Source organism: Elephantulus edwardii, unplaced genomic scaffold (assembly GCF_000299155.1).
Source record: "Elephantulus edwardii isolate Elephantulus edwardi_28Jun2011 unplaced genomic scaffold, EleEdw1.0 scaffold00220, whole genome shotgun sequence".
Taxonomy (NCBI): Eukaryota; Metazoa; Chordata; class Mammalia; order Macroscelidea; family Macroscelididae; genus Elephantulus; species Elephantulus edwardii.
The window spans coordinates 31225-45919 of record NW_006399970.1 but is presented as its reverse complement, the minus strand read 5'-3'; the positions used below and the strand labels follow the sequence as shown (position 1 = coordinate 45919).

General features: G+C 42.0%; 1 protein-coding gene across 1 annotated transcript in view; it reads left to right on the top strand.

Moving 5' to 3' along the window:
* Positions 1-2855: 2855 nt before the first annotated feature.
* KIAA1211 (KIAA1211 ortholog) overlaps positions 2856-14695 on the top strand; it is a 42914-nt gene continuing 31074 nt past the window's right edge. Inside the window, exon 1 of the mRNA XM_006898083.1 lies at positions 2856-2975. Coding sequence (XP_006898145.1) covers positions 2856-2975 — 120 coding nt within the window. The remainder of the gene's footprint in view (positions 2976-14695) is intronic.

Below are 14695 nucleotides of genomic sequence, written 5' to 3'. Positions count from 1 at the left end.
CAAAGATGTTTTTATAAAAATAATAAATTTTAGCTGAAACATTGAAAAAAAATGTGATGTCTCTTAACAGCAATGACACAACAAACTTGGACTCAGACAGGGGGCTCTGGTGGTGTAGTCCATAGGAAGCTATGTTCCTAACCCAAAACTGTTGCCTCTCAGGTGGTTTGAATCTGCCAGTGGCTCCTTGAGGGAAGATTAGCAGACTCTGTGATTTACAGGCTGTCAAAGCCTGTTAGAGGGTCAGCTGTGAGTCAGTTCTAACTCAATGGCAACAAATAGGAGTTGTTTTTTAAACAAAAAAAAAACCCTTTATTATTAATTTTAATAAACGTTTATAAAACTTTGTATTTCCATTCATTTCTTGTTGCATTTTTCTTTCTGCCCACTCCTCCCCCGCCCAGTTTGCTCTTCTCTTTGAAAAGTAAAATTCTTTGTTATACAGTTCCACCCCCCCCAACCCCCCAGTCCACTCCACTATGCAGTCTTCATTCTGGACTCTTGTCATGACAACAGTACCTAATCATATATTCCTTTTAAACAGTCTCTCCCTCATCTGTCTCAGTGCAGTATGCATTATTTATTCCCTCTTTCTCCGTCTCCCCCCAACCCCGATGTCAGTCCCATTTTACAGCAGTGACCCGATGCAATATTTGTCCTTTTGTGACTGAGATATTTTGCTCAGCATACTGTCCTCCAGGATCACCCATTTTTAATAATATTTCTTGAGTTCCTTGTTTTTCAATGCAGCATATGCATTCCATTGTCTGAATATACCAGAGCTTAAACCAGAGCTTTCTGATACTTGGACAGATAATGAGAACCCTGCACACTGAATTCAGTTCAAAGATACCAGCTAGGACTTTCCCCCAGTCCTAGCTGTTGTTTCCTTCATGTAGGCAATGATAAAACCTCCAGTTGGTATCCTTTTTGAGTCATGGAGAGGCAAGAAGTAGTGCTTCATGCTCCTACCCCTGGGAATACTTCCTGAGGGCCTGGTACTGTGGCCCAGTGCCTGCCTTGCTTTGTGGTCCGTGTTTAATTCTCCTGACACCTGTGAGGAGTCCACAGCCTCAGTGTCTACATCCTTTCTCAGGGATGATTTATCTTCCAAGCCTCGATGTCATGCAGCAAATGTCCAAACTTCCTTAAATTTCAAACTCAATTAGTAAGTCCCACTCTCTTTGGTCCTTTTTTTTTTTAAGCAAATTGCATGTTTGTAAGGGAACTCTGGTGGCGTGGTGGTAAGGATTTGCACTATCAACTGAAAGGCATGCAGTTCAAATCCACCAGCAACTGAGCAGGAGAAAGATGAAGACTCAACTACCGTGCAGTTTACTGCTTGTGAAAAGCTGCTGGAGGGTCAACAACGAATCAGTCCCCACTCAGCAGTATATAACAGACAAAAACAACGATTACTTTATAGGACGGGGTTCTGATCTGCTGTTGTGATGAGTCATACTCAACTTGAAGGCACCTAACAACAATTACTTTATAGCTTGTATGTATACATGCTTATTTATTTATTGTTTTGCTCTTATTAGTACAGCATTTGTCTGTCAGTTTGCTGTACTGGGGTAACTTATGGGTTGCTGTGATGCAGGAAGCTATGCCACTGGTATTTCAAATACCAGAGGGGTCACCTGTGCTGGACAATTTTCAGCAGAGCTCCCCAATTAAAGTAGTCTGGGAAGCAGGATTGGCCATCCATTTATGAAATAACAGACCTCTGAAAACCCTATGATCTGCTGGAGAAAAGTATTGATTATCCCATGAACTTCCAAAAGAACAAACCTATATCTTGGAAAGAGTGCATCCTTGGAGGCGAGGATGGCAAAGCTTCATCTCACATAATTTGGACATGTTGCTAGGAGCAGCTATTCCTTGGGAAGGGGCATCATACTTGGAAAGATGGGTGGATGGTAGAGGAGAAGAAGACCGTCAACCAGGTGAATTGACACAGTGACTACAGCTGTAGAATTGAGATTGTTAGTGATGATGAAGATGGTACAGGGTAGGACATGGTTCAGAGCTGTTGTTCATCAAGTCAATAGGAGTCATATTTATAACAGTAGCAACAACTCTGTTTCTTGGGTGTTGCAAAAGGTTGACAGTTCAAGTCCACTTAGTGGTGGTGGTGGTTGTTGTTGTTGTTATGTGCCGTGAAAAAGGCAAGGTGATCTACTTGTGAAAATCAACCATGGAAAATCTTAGGGAAGGAGCGTAATTCTATTCTGACTCTCACAGGGACCCGATGAATCAGAGTGGACTCAACAGAAGTGCCTGATAACTAACAGAATTGCCCTAATACAAAGATTATCCCCCTTTCTCTGAATCCTAAAGCATTTATAATCAGTATCAGCAATTCTAGTCTTCTACATATCTGTCCATATTTCTCTTCCAGTTTGACTGATCTGAAACTCTCTTGCCTCTTAATTCTGGATCTGCATGTTACTTGAATAAATGCTAGTGGACAAGATTTCCTGGGGTAAAGCTAATAGCTCCAGTTCATGCAGGGAAAGGTACCTCCAATTAACAATTTGTGTAGTGCCTTCCATCTGAGATCATCTACAAATAACTGGCTGTCCTTGAACTCTCTCAGTGAGTGGCTCCGAATCAGGCCTGTGTGAGAGATGTTCTCTCTTAGTCCTGTGGGACGTTTTGTCTCCCCAACTCCTTGGCTGGCCCTTAGCAGAAAAGAATACAGTTCTGGCTGGGAGTGCTCTGAATGAGATGGGGAATGTGGGTGGAGCCCCTCAGATCAGGAAGAACAGGAAACTGTATTGCCAAAAGAAATTTTATCATCCTAATAAAACGAAGCACATGATTTGCATTCCAGGTCCTTCAACTATACTATGGGAACCCGGGCATTTTCCCATGACAGTATTTTTATCCCTGATGGGGGAGCAGAAAGTGAGCAGACAGTTCAAGCAATGTCACAGGACAACATCCTGGGCAAAGTCAAAACTCTTCAGGTAAGAAGACAGCTTGAGATTGGTAGGTCAGAGCCTAGGAGGGGCTAGCTCTGGAGGGAAGGGGAGGGGGCAGAAGCACTTGCTTAGTCTTGCCAGAGGATGGGGGATTTACAGGACTTAACTTCTAGTGAGGATGTTTGTTTTCTTGAACCTGACTCAGTTATCCGTGAACCTTCTATCCACCATCACACCTGCCTGCATCATATGACCTCTCCTTTGCTCTCAAGTCATTCCCACATTTATGACTGCAAATCCTGAGAGCAGATTCTTAAGAGAAGCTGCAGAACTTGGCTAGGAGGAAGCCGCTTCTAACCATGAATAGTGACCTTATCTGCTCTCCAGCTCTCTGTGATTGGACAATGAATGGTGCAACTCTAATTCTTCAGTTGTTTTTGTAAATCTGGCTCTCCCTGAACCACTTGGTCTTAGGAAGAATAACACAAGGCCATTATAACAAGCCTTAGGAAGAATAACACAAGGCTCCTTATTCACTCTGCAGAATGAGCCAGTTTTCTTATATAAAATCAGCACCTGTTGTAAGTCCTTAATAATGAATGTATAATAATTCTTCACTCAGTGTGACTGGAATAATAAGAAGCCAAGAAAAGGAAGAGGATCAAAGGCATTTCAGATCTCACTAGACTGTGAAGGCTTGGCTGTTGGTAGAATTCACTCACTCTAGAATCGTGTAAGCAAGTAGTTGATTGGTGTGCTAGGAGGTTATCCAGGTTGTAAATGGGGTGCTGATTCGCTGATTGCCATCTGCTTGTAAGTCTATAATGATCAATGGATAATGAATGAGCAGGTGGGGGAGGGGAGGTGGGAGAGGAGATGGGGAGCAGAAAGGAGTACTTGACCTAAGTAACTCTTGATATGATGGAACTTTGCAGTCAAAGAATGTTTTCTGTTTTCTTGAACTGTTCCTGTTTCTCCTGAGCATTAGCATTGTGGTCTGTGTTTGGGCCCCTCCTCTGTGTATACTCAGCTGGGCACAGGTAGCATATGGCAAGTGAAGAATTTGCCACTACCATGGAACCCCACCTAAGTTTGCTGAGTTCTTCATATCTGATGTCACCACTGCCCCCAAGGTCAGAGTTCTGCCCTCGGAGCCAACCCAGACACTGCCTTCAAACTCCAGCATTTCCTAACAAGTTCTGGATGCTCATGCTGTTAATATTTTTAGACTCAGAAAGAAATCAGAGGGAAAAAAAGGAAAGAAGAAACAAAATTCAAGCTATCACTTCTAGGTTGGAGGAGAAGGGAGAGGAGGTTGGTGGACAAAGAAAGCCTTGAGTATTTCCTCTTTCCTTAAGTCCTGAAATTATGGGGTTATTATTCCTAAAACACTCTGAACTCTGAATGTCTTTCTATGAGGAATGATGGAAAGATATCACTAAGGCTTTTTTTTGAGTTCTTGAAAAACTAAATCTGTTGTCTTCAGTAGCACCTGTTATGGTCATATGCTACTGTCACTGCATAAAGTGGATTTGCAGTCCTAAAATGATAGTTCTTCAATGCTGAAAATGTAAGAGACTATAAAAGTAGGTAAATGCTTGTTATCTCTGTAAACAATTAAGCCTAGTTTTAAAGACTCTGATCTGGCATGTTCCAGAAGCATCATTTCTGTTAACGCGGGAAGAAACGTGAGGAAAAAAGAATAACTGTTTTATTTGAAATTTGAATTCTCAAGCTCTGTATCTCTTCACATGAGGTTGGCCTAATTTTGCATTCTACTGCATGAATTCACAAGCTGCCGCCTCCAGCTCTCGAATGATACATTTTTAGAAAACAACAGGGAAATGGGCATAGAAAAAGGGATTTATTTTTTTTTTAGTGACCTGAACTATAACTATATCACCCCCAAAAGACTGTGCTTTATTTTTCAGTCGACTAAGCAGTATGTTCCTGGTAAGTGGAAGAAATTGTAGTGACTTTATTAACTTGCATGAATGCTTTGCATTTTTCTATGACAAGGTTATGCTGCTATTGATGCTTAGTAAGCAGCCCAAGAGACCGCCCCCTCGCAGACTCCAGCATGGAATGAGGGAGTTGAGGTGCATCAGAGGCATGTGTTGTTTGTTCTGTTTTGGTTTTTCATTTTGATGTCTGGAGTTGTCTTCATGTATGTGTGAGTGTTTGGAGAGAGTATGAAGGAGCGAGTGAGAACCGGTAACACCTATTGGACATCCAGTGTTCTGGCAAACCGATTAGCCACGGTTATTAAGACATTCTTTTGAAATAAAATGTCTACTGGAATTCCATTTAAAAAAAAAGAAAGAAAAATGCCATTTTTCTCTGTGCCTTGAGAAACTTTCCAGAAAGTCACAGAAGACCCGTGTCATGATGCCTGTGGGAAGGTCGCCCTCTAGTGTCCATGTTCATGTTCAGTGTCACCTAAAACCCGTCTGTTGCACTCAGTGATACTCAGTCACAAACATACTGCTCTCCAGTTTGTTCCAATTCATAATGACCCTCCATTGGATTCCCAAGGGTATAAATCACAACTAGAGGAGACTGCCTGCCTTTCACCCAAGGAGCTTATGGTGGATTTGAACCACTGGAGACTCTGGGCTTTGAGAGCTCCACTGGCACAACAATGACAGTATAAATGAGTGCGACATACATAAGCTGCAGCAAAGTGAATTTTTCAGAGTAAATGAACTCTTCCATTCACCGATGTTCCTGTGGCAAATAAGCAAACTTTATTTTGATAAATATTTTATGTTTTTAATATTTCTTTTTGGTGGAGACATAGATGAGAAAAACCCACTGCCATGAAGCTGTTTCTAGACAGAATTCATGATCAGGGTGACATGAGACCACACATTATAAGGGAAAACTTAACAAGTGATTTTGTTTCTAAGGATAAAAAGAAAATGTCTTCATGATGAAAACACAATTTATAGTACATGTCAGTTAGTGGAGACAACTCTGGTGTCCTTCTGATAAGTCGGCTACTAAATACTAAGACAGTTACTTTATTGCCAGTATGCTAAATATCCTCTGAAAAAAACAAAGGAAGGACAAGCCTCTGTCCCCACCGGCCATCTGACCTTGTAAGAAGTCATTGAACCTCTCTGAACCTCGTTTCTTCTCTGAGAAAATAAAGGGGTGCATATGATAATCCAAAGGGCTCCTACAGCTCTTTGCATTGGTGATCAAGACAACATCACATTTCAGCCAGCATAGTTAAGCAGAAACCTGCTAACTGAAAGGCTGATGGTTCAAACTCAAGAGCAATCTTGGGGGGAAAAACTGGATCTGTTCCCATAAAGATGGCAGCCTTTAATAGGGAAAACCCTATGGGGTGGTTCTTCTCTATCACCTGGGGTCCCTGTGAGTTAGAAACAACCTGAGCACAGCCATAAGCAGCAGTGCAGGGTAGAGCTGAAAACTGCACCCGCTGTATTGTTATATTTGCACTGGAACTACCTTATTACCTAAAGATGCCCAGAATCACAGGGTAGGGAGGGAGCCTGTTGACTTTTTTTTTTTAGCCTGTTGATTTGAGTTCGGGTTTGAGGCTGGGAGATATGTACTAACTAATGATAAAACTCAAAGTTCTCATAGTCCTGACTTGCAGGTAATTTTTATCATTTCACCAGACCTTTGTCAGAGAATGCTAGTCTATTTATGTCAGGGAGGAACTATTTGGTTTAGATCAGGAGCCCTCTTCAGCTTGATTCTACTTAAAAATGGCAAAGCCCTATATTTGATGTATTTGACACCCAAGGCAACTGTCAGGGGTACAAGGAATAAAATATCTACCCCTTGCAGCGTCTTTAGAGGAGCAGATGCCTTTAAATCAGTATGCAGGGTCTTTTAAAGTTCATATTACCTGGGAGAGCATTTGCAATTTGCTCAGGAACGTAGTAACTTTATTCTTCTTGAGCTTGTGTAGTCTTAGAATGAAGAATGGCTGGTGAAAGATGTGGGGAAAATGAAACCCTGGCAGTGGAAGAGATGCAGAATGTGATGTGCTTGGCATTTCTGCACCAGAGAACAGTTCTCATAAATATGGATACACATTCCTGCAACATCATTCTCCAGCATTCCATATAACAGCAAAATGGCCCAAATTGGATGAATAAAATATCTCCTTTTCGCTCACATTCCAGCCTGAACAGTAACTCCTTTCATAACCTCAAGCCACGTGGACTCTTGGTATAGGCACAAGTTTGCCCTCTCCCTTCTAACCACAGTTGCCATGTGTATAGAGTGGCAGACGGCCCAGGGATATTCCAAGTAAAAGTGCGGGAGTGATTGTTTACCTCTGCAAATTTAGTGAGTTCCTCTTCACAAACTAGTCTTCATTAATTCATTCTACAGCTGTGTCTTCCATGGCAATGCACGAATTGTGAGCAAAATTCAGGTAACAAAAGGCATCTCGGGCTGTTTTTATCCCCACTTCTTTTCCATCCTACATTCCTTCCATTACCTATTTATCCAGTATTCCATTCACACTTGTATTTAAGATTGCCACACTGGCTTTAGCAGTTGTTCTTGTTGTGTTAGGTGTCATTGAGTGAGTGGCAACTGATAATAGCCCTATAAAAAACAGACCTGAACCATTGCTCTATCTGCACCATCCACACAATCTCTGACATCTTCAAGCTGGTTGTTATAATCACCATATCAGTCCATCTTGTTAGGGGTCCTCCTCTCTTTCAATGACCCTCCCCCTCAATCTCTCCCAGCATGGTGTCCTTTTTCAAGGCCTGGCCCATCCTGACAGTGTGCCCAAGGTAAGTTGCACCATCCTTACACTGCCTCCAAGACATAGGTGTGTGTTCTTTTGACAGTCCGTGGAATATTCAGTACTCTTCTTCAAAACCACAGCTTTAGGCATTGGTTCTTTTCCTTTTATCCTTACTCACTGACCATTTTCATATGCACAGTAATTAAAAAGATCGTAGCTTGGATAAGGAGCACCTTAGTCCTTAAAGAGACATCCTTGCTCTTCCAAACTGTACATAAGTCCTTCACAGAAGATTTTCTGAATTCTCTAAATCCTTTGACTTTTTTACTGCTGTTACCTTAGGTGTTGATGGTGCACCATGAAATCACTGACAACATGGATCTTTTCTCCGTCTATCGCCGTGTTGTCTATTGATCCAGTGGTGAGGAATGTTCTTTTCTTGATGTTAAAATGTAATCCATATTAAAGGCTGTAGTCTTTGGTTTTCTGCAGTAAGTGCTTTAAGTCCTCTTTACCTTAAACCCTTATTTAAGGCTGTAGTCTTCGATCTTCTGCAATAAGTACTTTTAAATCCTCTTCATTTTCAGCAAGAAAGATTGTGTCATCTGTATAAGGCAGGTTATTGATGGGTATTCCTCTAAGCCTGATGACACATTCTTTCTTCTAGAACCCAGCTTCTTGAATGATTTTCTCAGCATACAGAATGAATAGGTATGGAGAAAGGATACAACCCTGACGCACACCCTTCCTGATTTTGACAGTGTAATTGGTGATCTCTTGTCCTTTTTAGACAACTGCTTCTTGGCCTATGTTTAGATTATTATTAGCATGATTAAGTGTTTTGGGATTCCCATTCTTCTCAATGTTAGCCGTAACTTGTTATTATCCAGACAAATGCCTTTGCATAGTCAATAAAACACAGACAAAATATCTAGTATTCTCTGCTTTCAGCCAAGATCCATCTGATATCAGCAGTGATATCCTTCAAGCCACAGCCTCTTCTGAATCCAGCTTGAATTTCTGACAGTCCCCTGTCAATGTTCCCTTTCACTCATTTTTAATCATATTCAGAAAGTTCTTAATGAATGTGATGTTAATAATATGGTTTGATCATTTCCACATTCTGTTGGTTCACCTTTTTTTGGTAATGGAAACATATATGAACTTCTTCTGTTCTGTTGGCTGTCTTCTAGATTTTCTGGTAGAGATAGAGTGGTGAGCACATCCAAGAAGAGGTTTGTTTGTTGAGACATGTTAATTGGTAGCTCATCAATTTCTGGGGCCTTGTTTTTGCCAGTGCCTTCAGTGTAACTTGAACTTCTTTCTTCATTACCACTGGCACATGATCATATGCTGCTTCCTGGTATGGTTCAGTGTCAGCAAATTGTTTTTGGTACAGTGACTTTGTGCATGCCTTTCATCTTCTTTCTATGTTTCTTGCATTTTTCAAGATTTTGCCTATAGGACCCTTCAGCATTGCAACTTGTAGCATAGCAACTCCAACTGTTTGTAGTTTGTTCTGCTCCTTTGTTTTGTTTTCTCTAGGTGCTTTTTTGAAATAGTCTGTTCAACTATTTTACTTCAACATTTCTTCTGTGTTTTTGGTGTTGGGTTTTGGGGGGGTTTTCTGTGTTCTGAGATAATTTTCAGAGTCTCTTCTGAAATACATTTTGGTCTTTATCAATTGTTGTTAGGTGCCATCAAGTTGAGTACAACTTACAGCAACCCTATGAAAAACAAATCTGAACCCTTTTTTATCTTGTGCCAGCCTCAATCATCTCTGCCACACTTGAGCCCCTTGCTCGAGTCACTGTGTCAATCCAGCTTGTTGAGGGTCTTCCTCTCTTTTGCTGGTAGGAACTGCAAAGGTGCATGAACATTTGGTCATGAGTTCCTTGTCCTCAGGCTCCTGACGGTCCCTTCAGCCTTGTTGCTCTAAATCCTACCCTGGTCTCGTTCCCTTTTCTATCAGAGATGACTCTCTTTAGTTCAAGCAGGCCTCTTGCAGCCCATTCCTAAATCTCTTCTTGACTTCTTTCATAACCAGGATCCTCCCTGCCTCTATTTTAACTCCTCCAATTTCCTAGCCTCTAGCCTGGATTTCTTTTCTCTGGGGAGTTTTCAAATCAGCTAACATATGGATTGACGCAGTGACTGTAAAAATGAGCTTGAGCCTATTGGAGATTGTGAAGATGGTTCAGGATAGGACACGTTTTTGATCTATCGTTCGTGGGGTTGCTCTGAGTCAGGGTCAACTTGACAGCACTTAACAACAGCAGCATTGCTAAGATGTGCATCTTCATCCTAAAAAAACAAAACAGCATTGTAGAGGGTTTTTTTTGCTACGATGAACATTGTTATTGTTGTTATGTGCTGTCGAGTCTCCTGCAACTCATAGCGACCCTGTGTACAATAGCTCTGAATTCTGTAAGATGAACAAAGCTGACAGAAATCAAGCTCTAGTGATGTTATCTGTAGGGAGTTGCACTTCCAGCCCAAAGGCAGGCAGTTCAAATCCACCAGTTGCTCCTTAGAAACTGACTAGATGACCAGATATGAGTCCGTTTCAATTTGATAGCCAATAATTAAGTTGTTTTATACACATACACATTTTTAATCCCTCTTCCTCACTCTTTAAAAAAAACCCACTTTTTTTCTTTCTCTTACTGTTATTGTGTGCCGTCAAGTCAGACCAAGCCAGAGCTTCTCCTGCAGGTTTTCAGAGGAAATCACTCATCTTCCTCCCATGGAGCAGCTGGTGGATTTGAACCATGTACATTGGGAATTGCAGCTCAGCTTCTTACCACTAGGCCACCAGAGCTCCCTTTCCTCCTAGCTTGTTGTAACTGCAATGAAGTCTACAGCTCTTCCTGGACCCTTCGCCATCTTCCTTCCTGTCCTCTACCCCTTTCCATTTTCTTTCTTTCTTTTCTTTAACTCTACTTCTTTTTTTTAAAATTAATTTCAATGACTATTTACAGTGATTTTGGATTTCCTTTCATTCATTGTTGCACTTTTCTCCCTGCCCAACCCCACCCCCAGTTCGCTCTTCTCCTTGAAAAGCAAAAGGAAAAACTCCTTCATTGGTATACAATCCCCCCGCACCCCCACCCCCATCCCGAGTATATTCCACTCTGCAACCCTCATTCCAAACTCTTATAATAATCATAATGCCGTAAAATATATTACTTTTAAACTGTTCTCTCCCTTATCGACTTCAATGCAGTAAACATAATTTATCCAGTTGTTCTCAGTCTTACCCCCACCCTGACGTCAGCCTCATTCTACAACAGTGGCACCATACAGTATTTGTCCTTTTGTGACTGAGATATTTCACTCAGCATAATGTCCTCCAGGGTCACTCATTTTGAATAATATTGCATGAGTTCCTTGTTTTTCAAGGCAGCCTAGTATTCCATTGTGTGAATATAGCAGAGCTTCTCTGTCCATTCGTTTGTTGATGGGCACTTGGGTTGTTTCCAACTCCTTGCTATTGTGAACAAAGCCATGGGTGTGCCTATATCTGCTTGGATGTCAGTTATGGTCTCTTTAGGGTATATTCCCAGTAGTGGAATTGCTGGGTCAATAACTCTACGTCATTTTTTATTGTTACTCGTCTCCATTTCTTCATTTCCCCCCCTTCGTAGCTTATTTGCCCAGTTCTTATTCTGTCTGTTTCGCATTTCATTTTCTCTTTTCATTTCTATTGGCAACCATAACCATCATGCCATATTTAGAGGGTATTTTTTTGGTTTTGTTCAGATTGTTGCTTTTTTTTTTAAGTAATTCTAGGCTGGGATTTCATTTTGCATATTCTCTTTTGTCTCACGAGCATTTGTGTGGAAGAGCACCAGAGTTCTAAAATGAATCCTAATGAAGTAAAATATCAGCATCTTTATTCTGTTTGCTTGGTGGTGGCAAAAGTTATATGTGAATGGCATTAGAAAGCTAGAGTAACTAACATGCCCTTGGTAAGATACTGAAGACTTGCTCCTTCCATGTACATATAGAAGGCATACTTTTCTCTCAGCCAGTTCTGAAACCTTGGAAAACAGCAGGACATCTACATTCTAAGGGAGATGATGTCCTTTTCAGTTCTTGGCCAACACCCTTCAAGAAGAGAGCAATAAGTCAAGGCTGAGCCAGACATCGCCATGGGAACCTTTGTTAAAGGGACTTGTTCCCACCTCTTCTGCCCAGATGCATCCCTCTCCTGCCAGTGTGTCGTCTCAGGGCAGCAGAGGATGACGGGCCTGTGGCTTTGTGACTCCATGTCCTCTTGTCTAACCCCATCGGCTGTTCTAACTGTGCTTTGCTTAGATCTGTGTAGAGTACATACTAACTGCTGCTTCCTGCCTGTTTTCAGAAGACAGCTTGGCCGGCCTGAACACCTGCACCCCGTCAGGCTGCTCAGACTGTCCTCCACTGGCTGTACACAGACTTTGCTGTGTGTGCAGGAGGGAGCCTGTATGGCTGGCCTGCCAGCCAGTCTAGGAGCCCTCGCCATCCCTGCACCCGACTTGGCATGCAGTGGGGCCTGGGGTGGCGGGAGGGGCATCTTGGGCTTCCCTCATGTCTTTGCAGTGTCCACCATGTAAGACTGAGAGGGAGCTGGGTGATGGTGGGTGAGTTTGGCTCTGTTGATTTAAAAGGATAGGAGACATTTCACTCAAAGGATGCCTCCTGCAGGTACTAAATAAGTTATTAAAAGGGCTCTATCTTCTCTTTACTTCTGCTCCTGTAAAATGGAAATGAAGTCACTGGTTGGTGTAGTTAAGTATTTAGCTGCTCAGAGAAAGACCTGGAAATGTGCTTTTTCAAGGTCACTGCCATGAACATCCTCCAGAGAATGGTTCTACTGTGCAATACACATGAGGGGTTACCAGGAGTTGGAATAGTCTTTGTGTAACAGTTTTAAGAAGGAAGCACAGTGTCTCACTTAAGAGAGCCAGTAGAGTACATTGAAAATAAGACTGAATGTGGCTTTGGAAAACCTGGGTTCAAGTTCTAGATAGACCACTCATTGTTTCCAAAAACTTGGACCAGCTACCTCTCCTCTTTGGACATCTGAGTATTTTTCAGCCTTTTTCTTTTTTCCAACATTAGAGGTTGATAAAAGTTATTGATAATGCTCTTTGCACCTCTTTGGAGTTAAATATTAGCCAAATTACATATAAGTATGGGGGGGGAGGGTATTTAACAATAAAGGACCATGAAACTCAAGGACCAGATTATAAAGTTCTCAGCGGTGGATGTTTTGACCCCCAGGAGATATTGGGCAATGTCCCTACAGACATTTTTTATTCTCTCAACTCTAGGAAGGAGGGCTGTTATGGGCACAGAATAGGTAGAGACCTCAAATGCTGCTAAACATTCTACACAGCACAGCACAGACTCTTATCATGAGGCATATATCTTCCCTAAACTTGGAGAAGGACATCATGCTTGGGAGGGTGAAAGGACAGCACAATAACAATGACAACATAGAGCTACATTGGCCCCATGGACAGAAAGTTATGTTACCAAGCCCAAGGTGGGTGATTTTAATCTGCAGCCCTCACGCCTGGTTCAAATTGGGCTTTTTTGGTGAAACATTCTTCTAGGTGGTATAGCACTTGTCTGCATTGCTGTACAGAAGTAACTCATGGTTGTTGTGATGCTGAATACTGTGGCACTGATGTGCCAAATGTGATAATGGTTACCCATGGTGGGCAGTGTTTGGTGGAGTTTCCCAATGAAAATAAGCTTGGAAGCAGGAGTGGCATCCACTTCCGAAATGGCTTGCCTTTGGAAACTATGAACAGTGCTCAGGTCTTCCATTCATAGGGTCACTATGAGTTATCTACGACTCAATGGCACCCAATAACAACAAACTTGGAGAAGGACATCATGCTTGGGAAAGTGAAGGGACAGCACAAGAGAGGAAGACTCTTGAAGAGATGGATTGATTCAGTGACTGGGGTAATGGGGGTAGATGTGTCAGGGACAATAAGGTTGGCACAGGATAGAGCAGAGGTCAGAGCTGGTTCTTTGTACGTAGGGTGGCTATGAGTCACAAGCAACTCAATGGCACATAACAACAACAATGACAAAATGTTAATAATGCTATGAGTTTGTTAAAACAGTATGACTTATAAGATTGTGAATATATTCAAGTGACTAGTTCCATAATTAGTTCATATAGCCCTGTTGTACAAGTTGCCGTACAGCGATAACTTGTGGTTGCTGTGAGGCTGAACACTGTGACACTGATGTGTCAAATGTGTTAATGGTTGGTTACCCAATGCAGACAGAGAGTGGGGTGGAGCTCCCCGAATAAAACAAGCTTGGAAGCAGGAGTGGCATCTACTTCCACAATAGCTTGCCTCTGGAAACCCAATGAACCTGGAGAGAGGATGAAAAAACACCCAAGTGTTGAGGATTCTCCTTCATAGGATTCTCCATAAATAAGTAGGAGAATCCTGTTTTTCTTCTTGAATGTAATTTTTGTCTCTTCAGCCCAGTCTGTTAAATACTTTACCCCTTCTTTTAGCTATTATTTTGATAATATTTATTTCAAGAAATATTTTTCCTTGTCTAATCTGCCCTTTCTCTTATTCCACCTAGTACTTATCTCCCTGATTTCTCCTTCCTTCACTCTTCTCTTTTCACCACCACGCACCAGCAGTCAATCCCTCCGTGGCCCTTTTCTCCTGCCTCTCTGTCCCTTCCTGACTTGGTCCATTTGTTCCCTGTTTCCCAGTGGGAAACTGCAGCAAGGCAAAGAGGAAAACCTAGTGTTGGGACTGGAGTCTTCCTCTCCCTCCCATGATCCCAGGATTGCTCAGTGAAAGATACGCTGGATACCCAGGCCTCCTTCACATTGCTGGTGATGTTTATTAGTGGGAGCGAGTGTATAATCTTCATGGACCTCAAACAGATGGATGTTGCAGAAGAATGAGGGTCTCTCTAGGATAGGATCATAAGCTCAAGACTGGTGAGGAAGGTTGCCAAGGTATAAATAGGCTAGGGGAATACATTT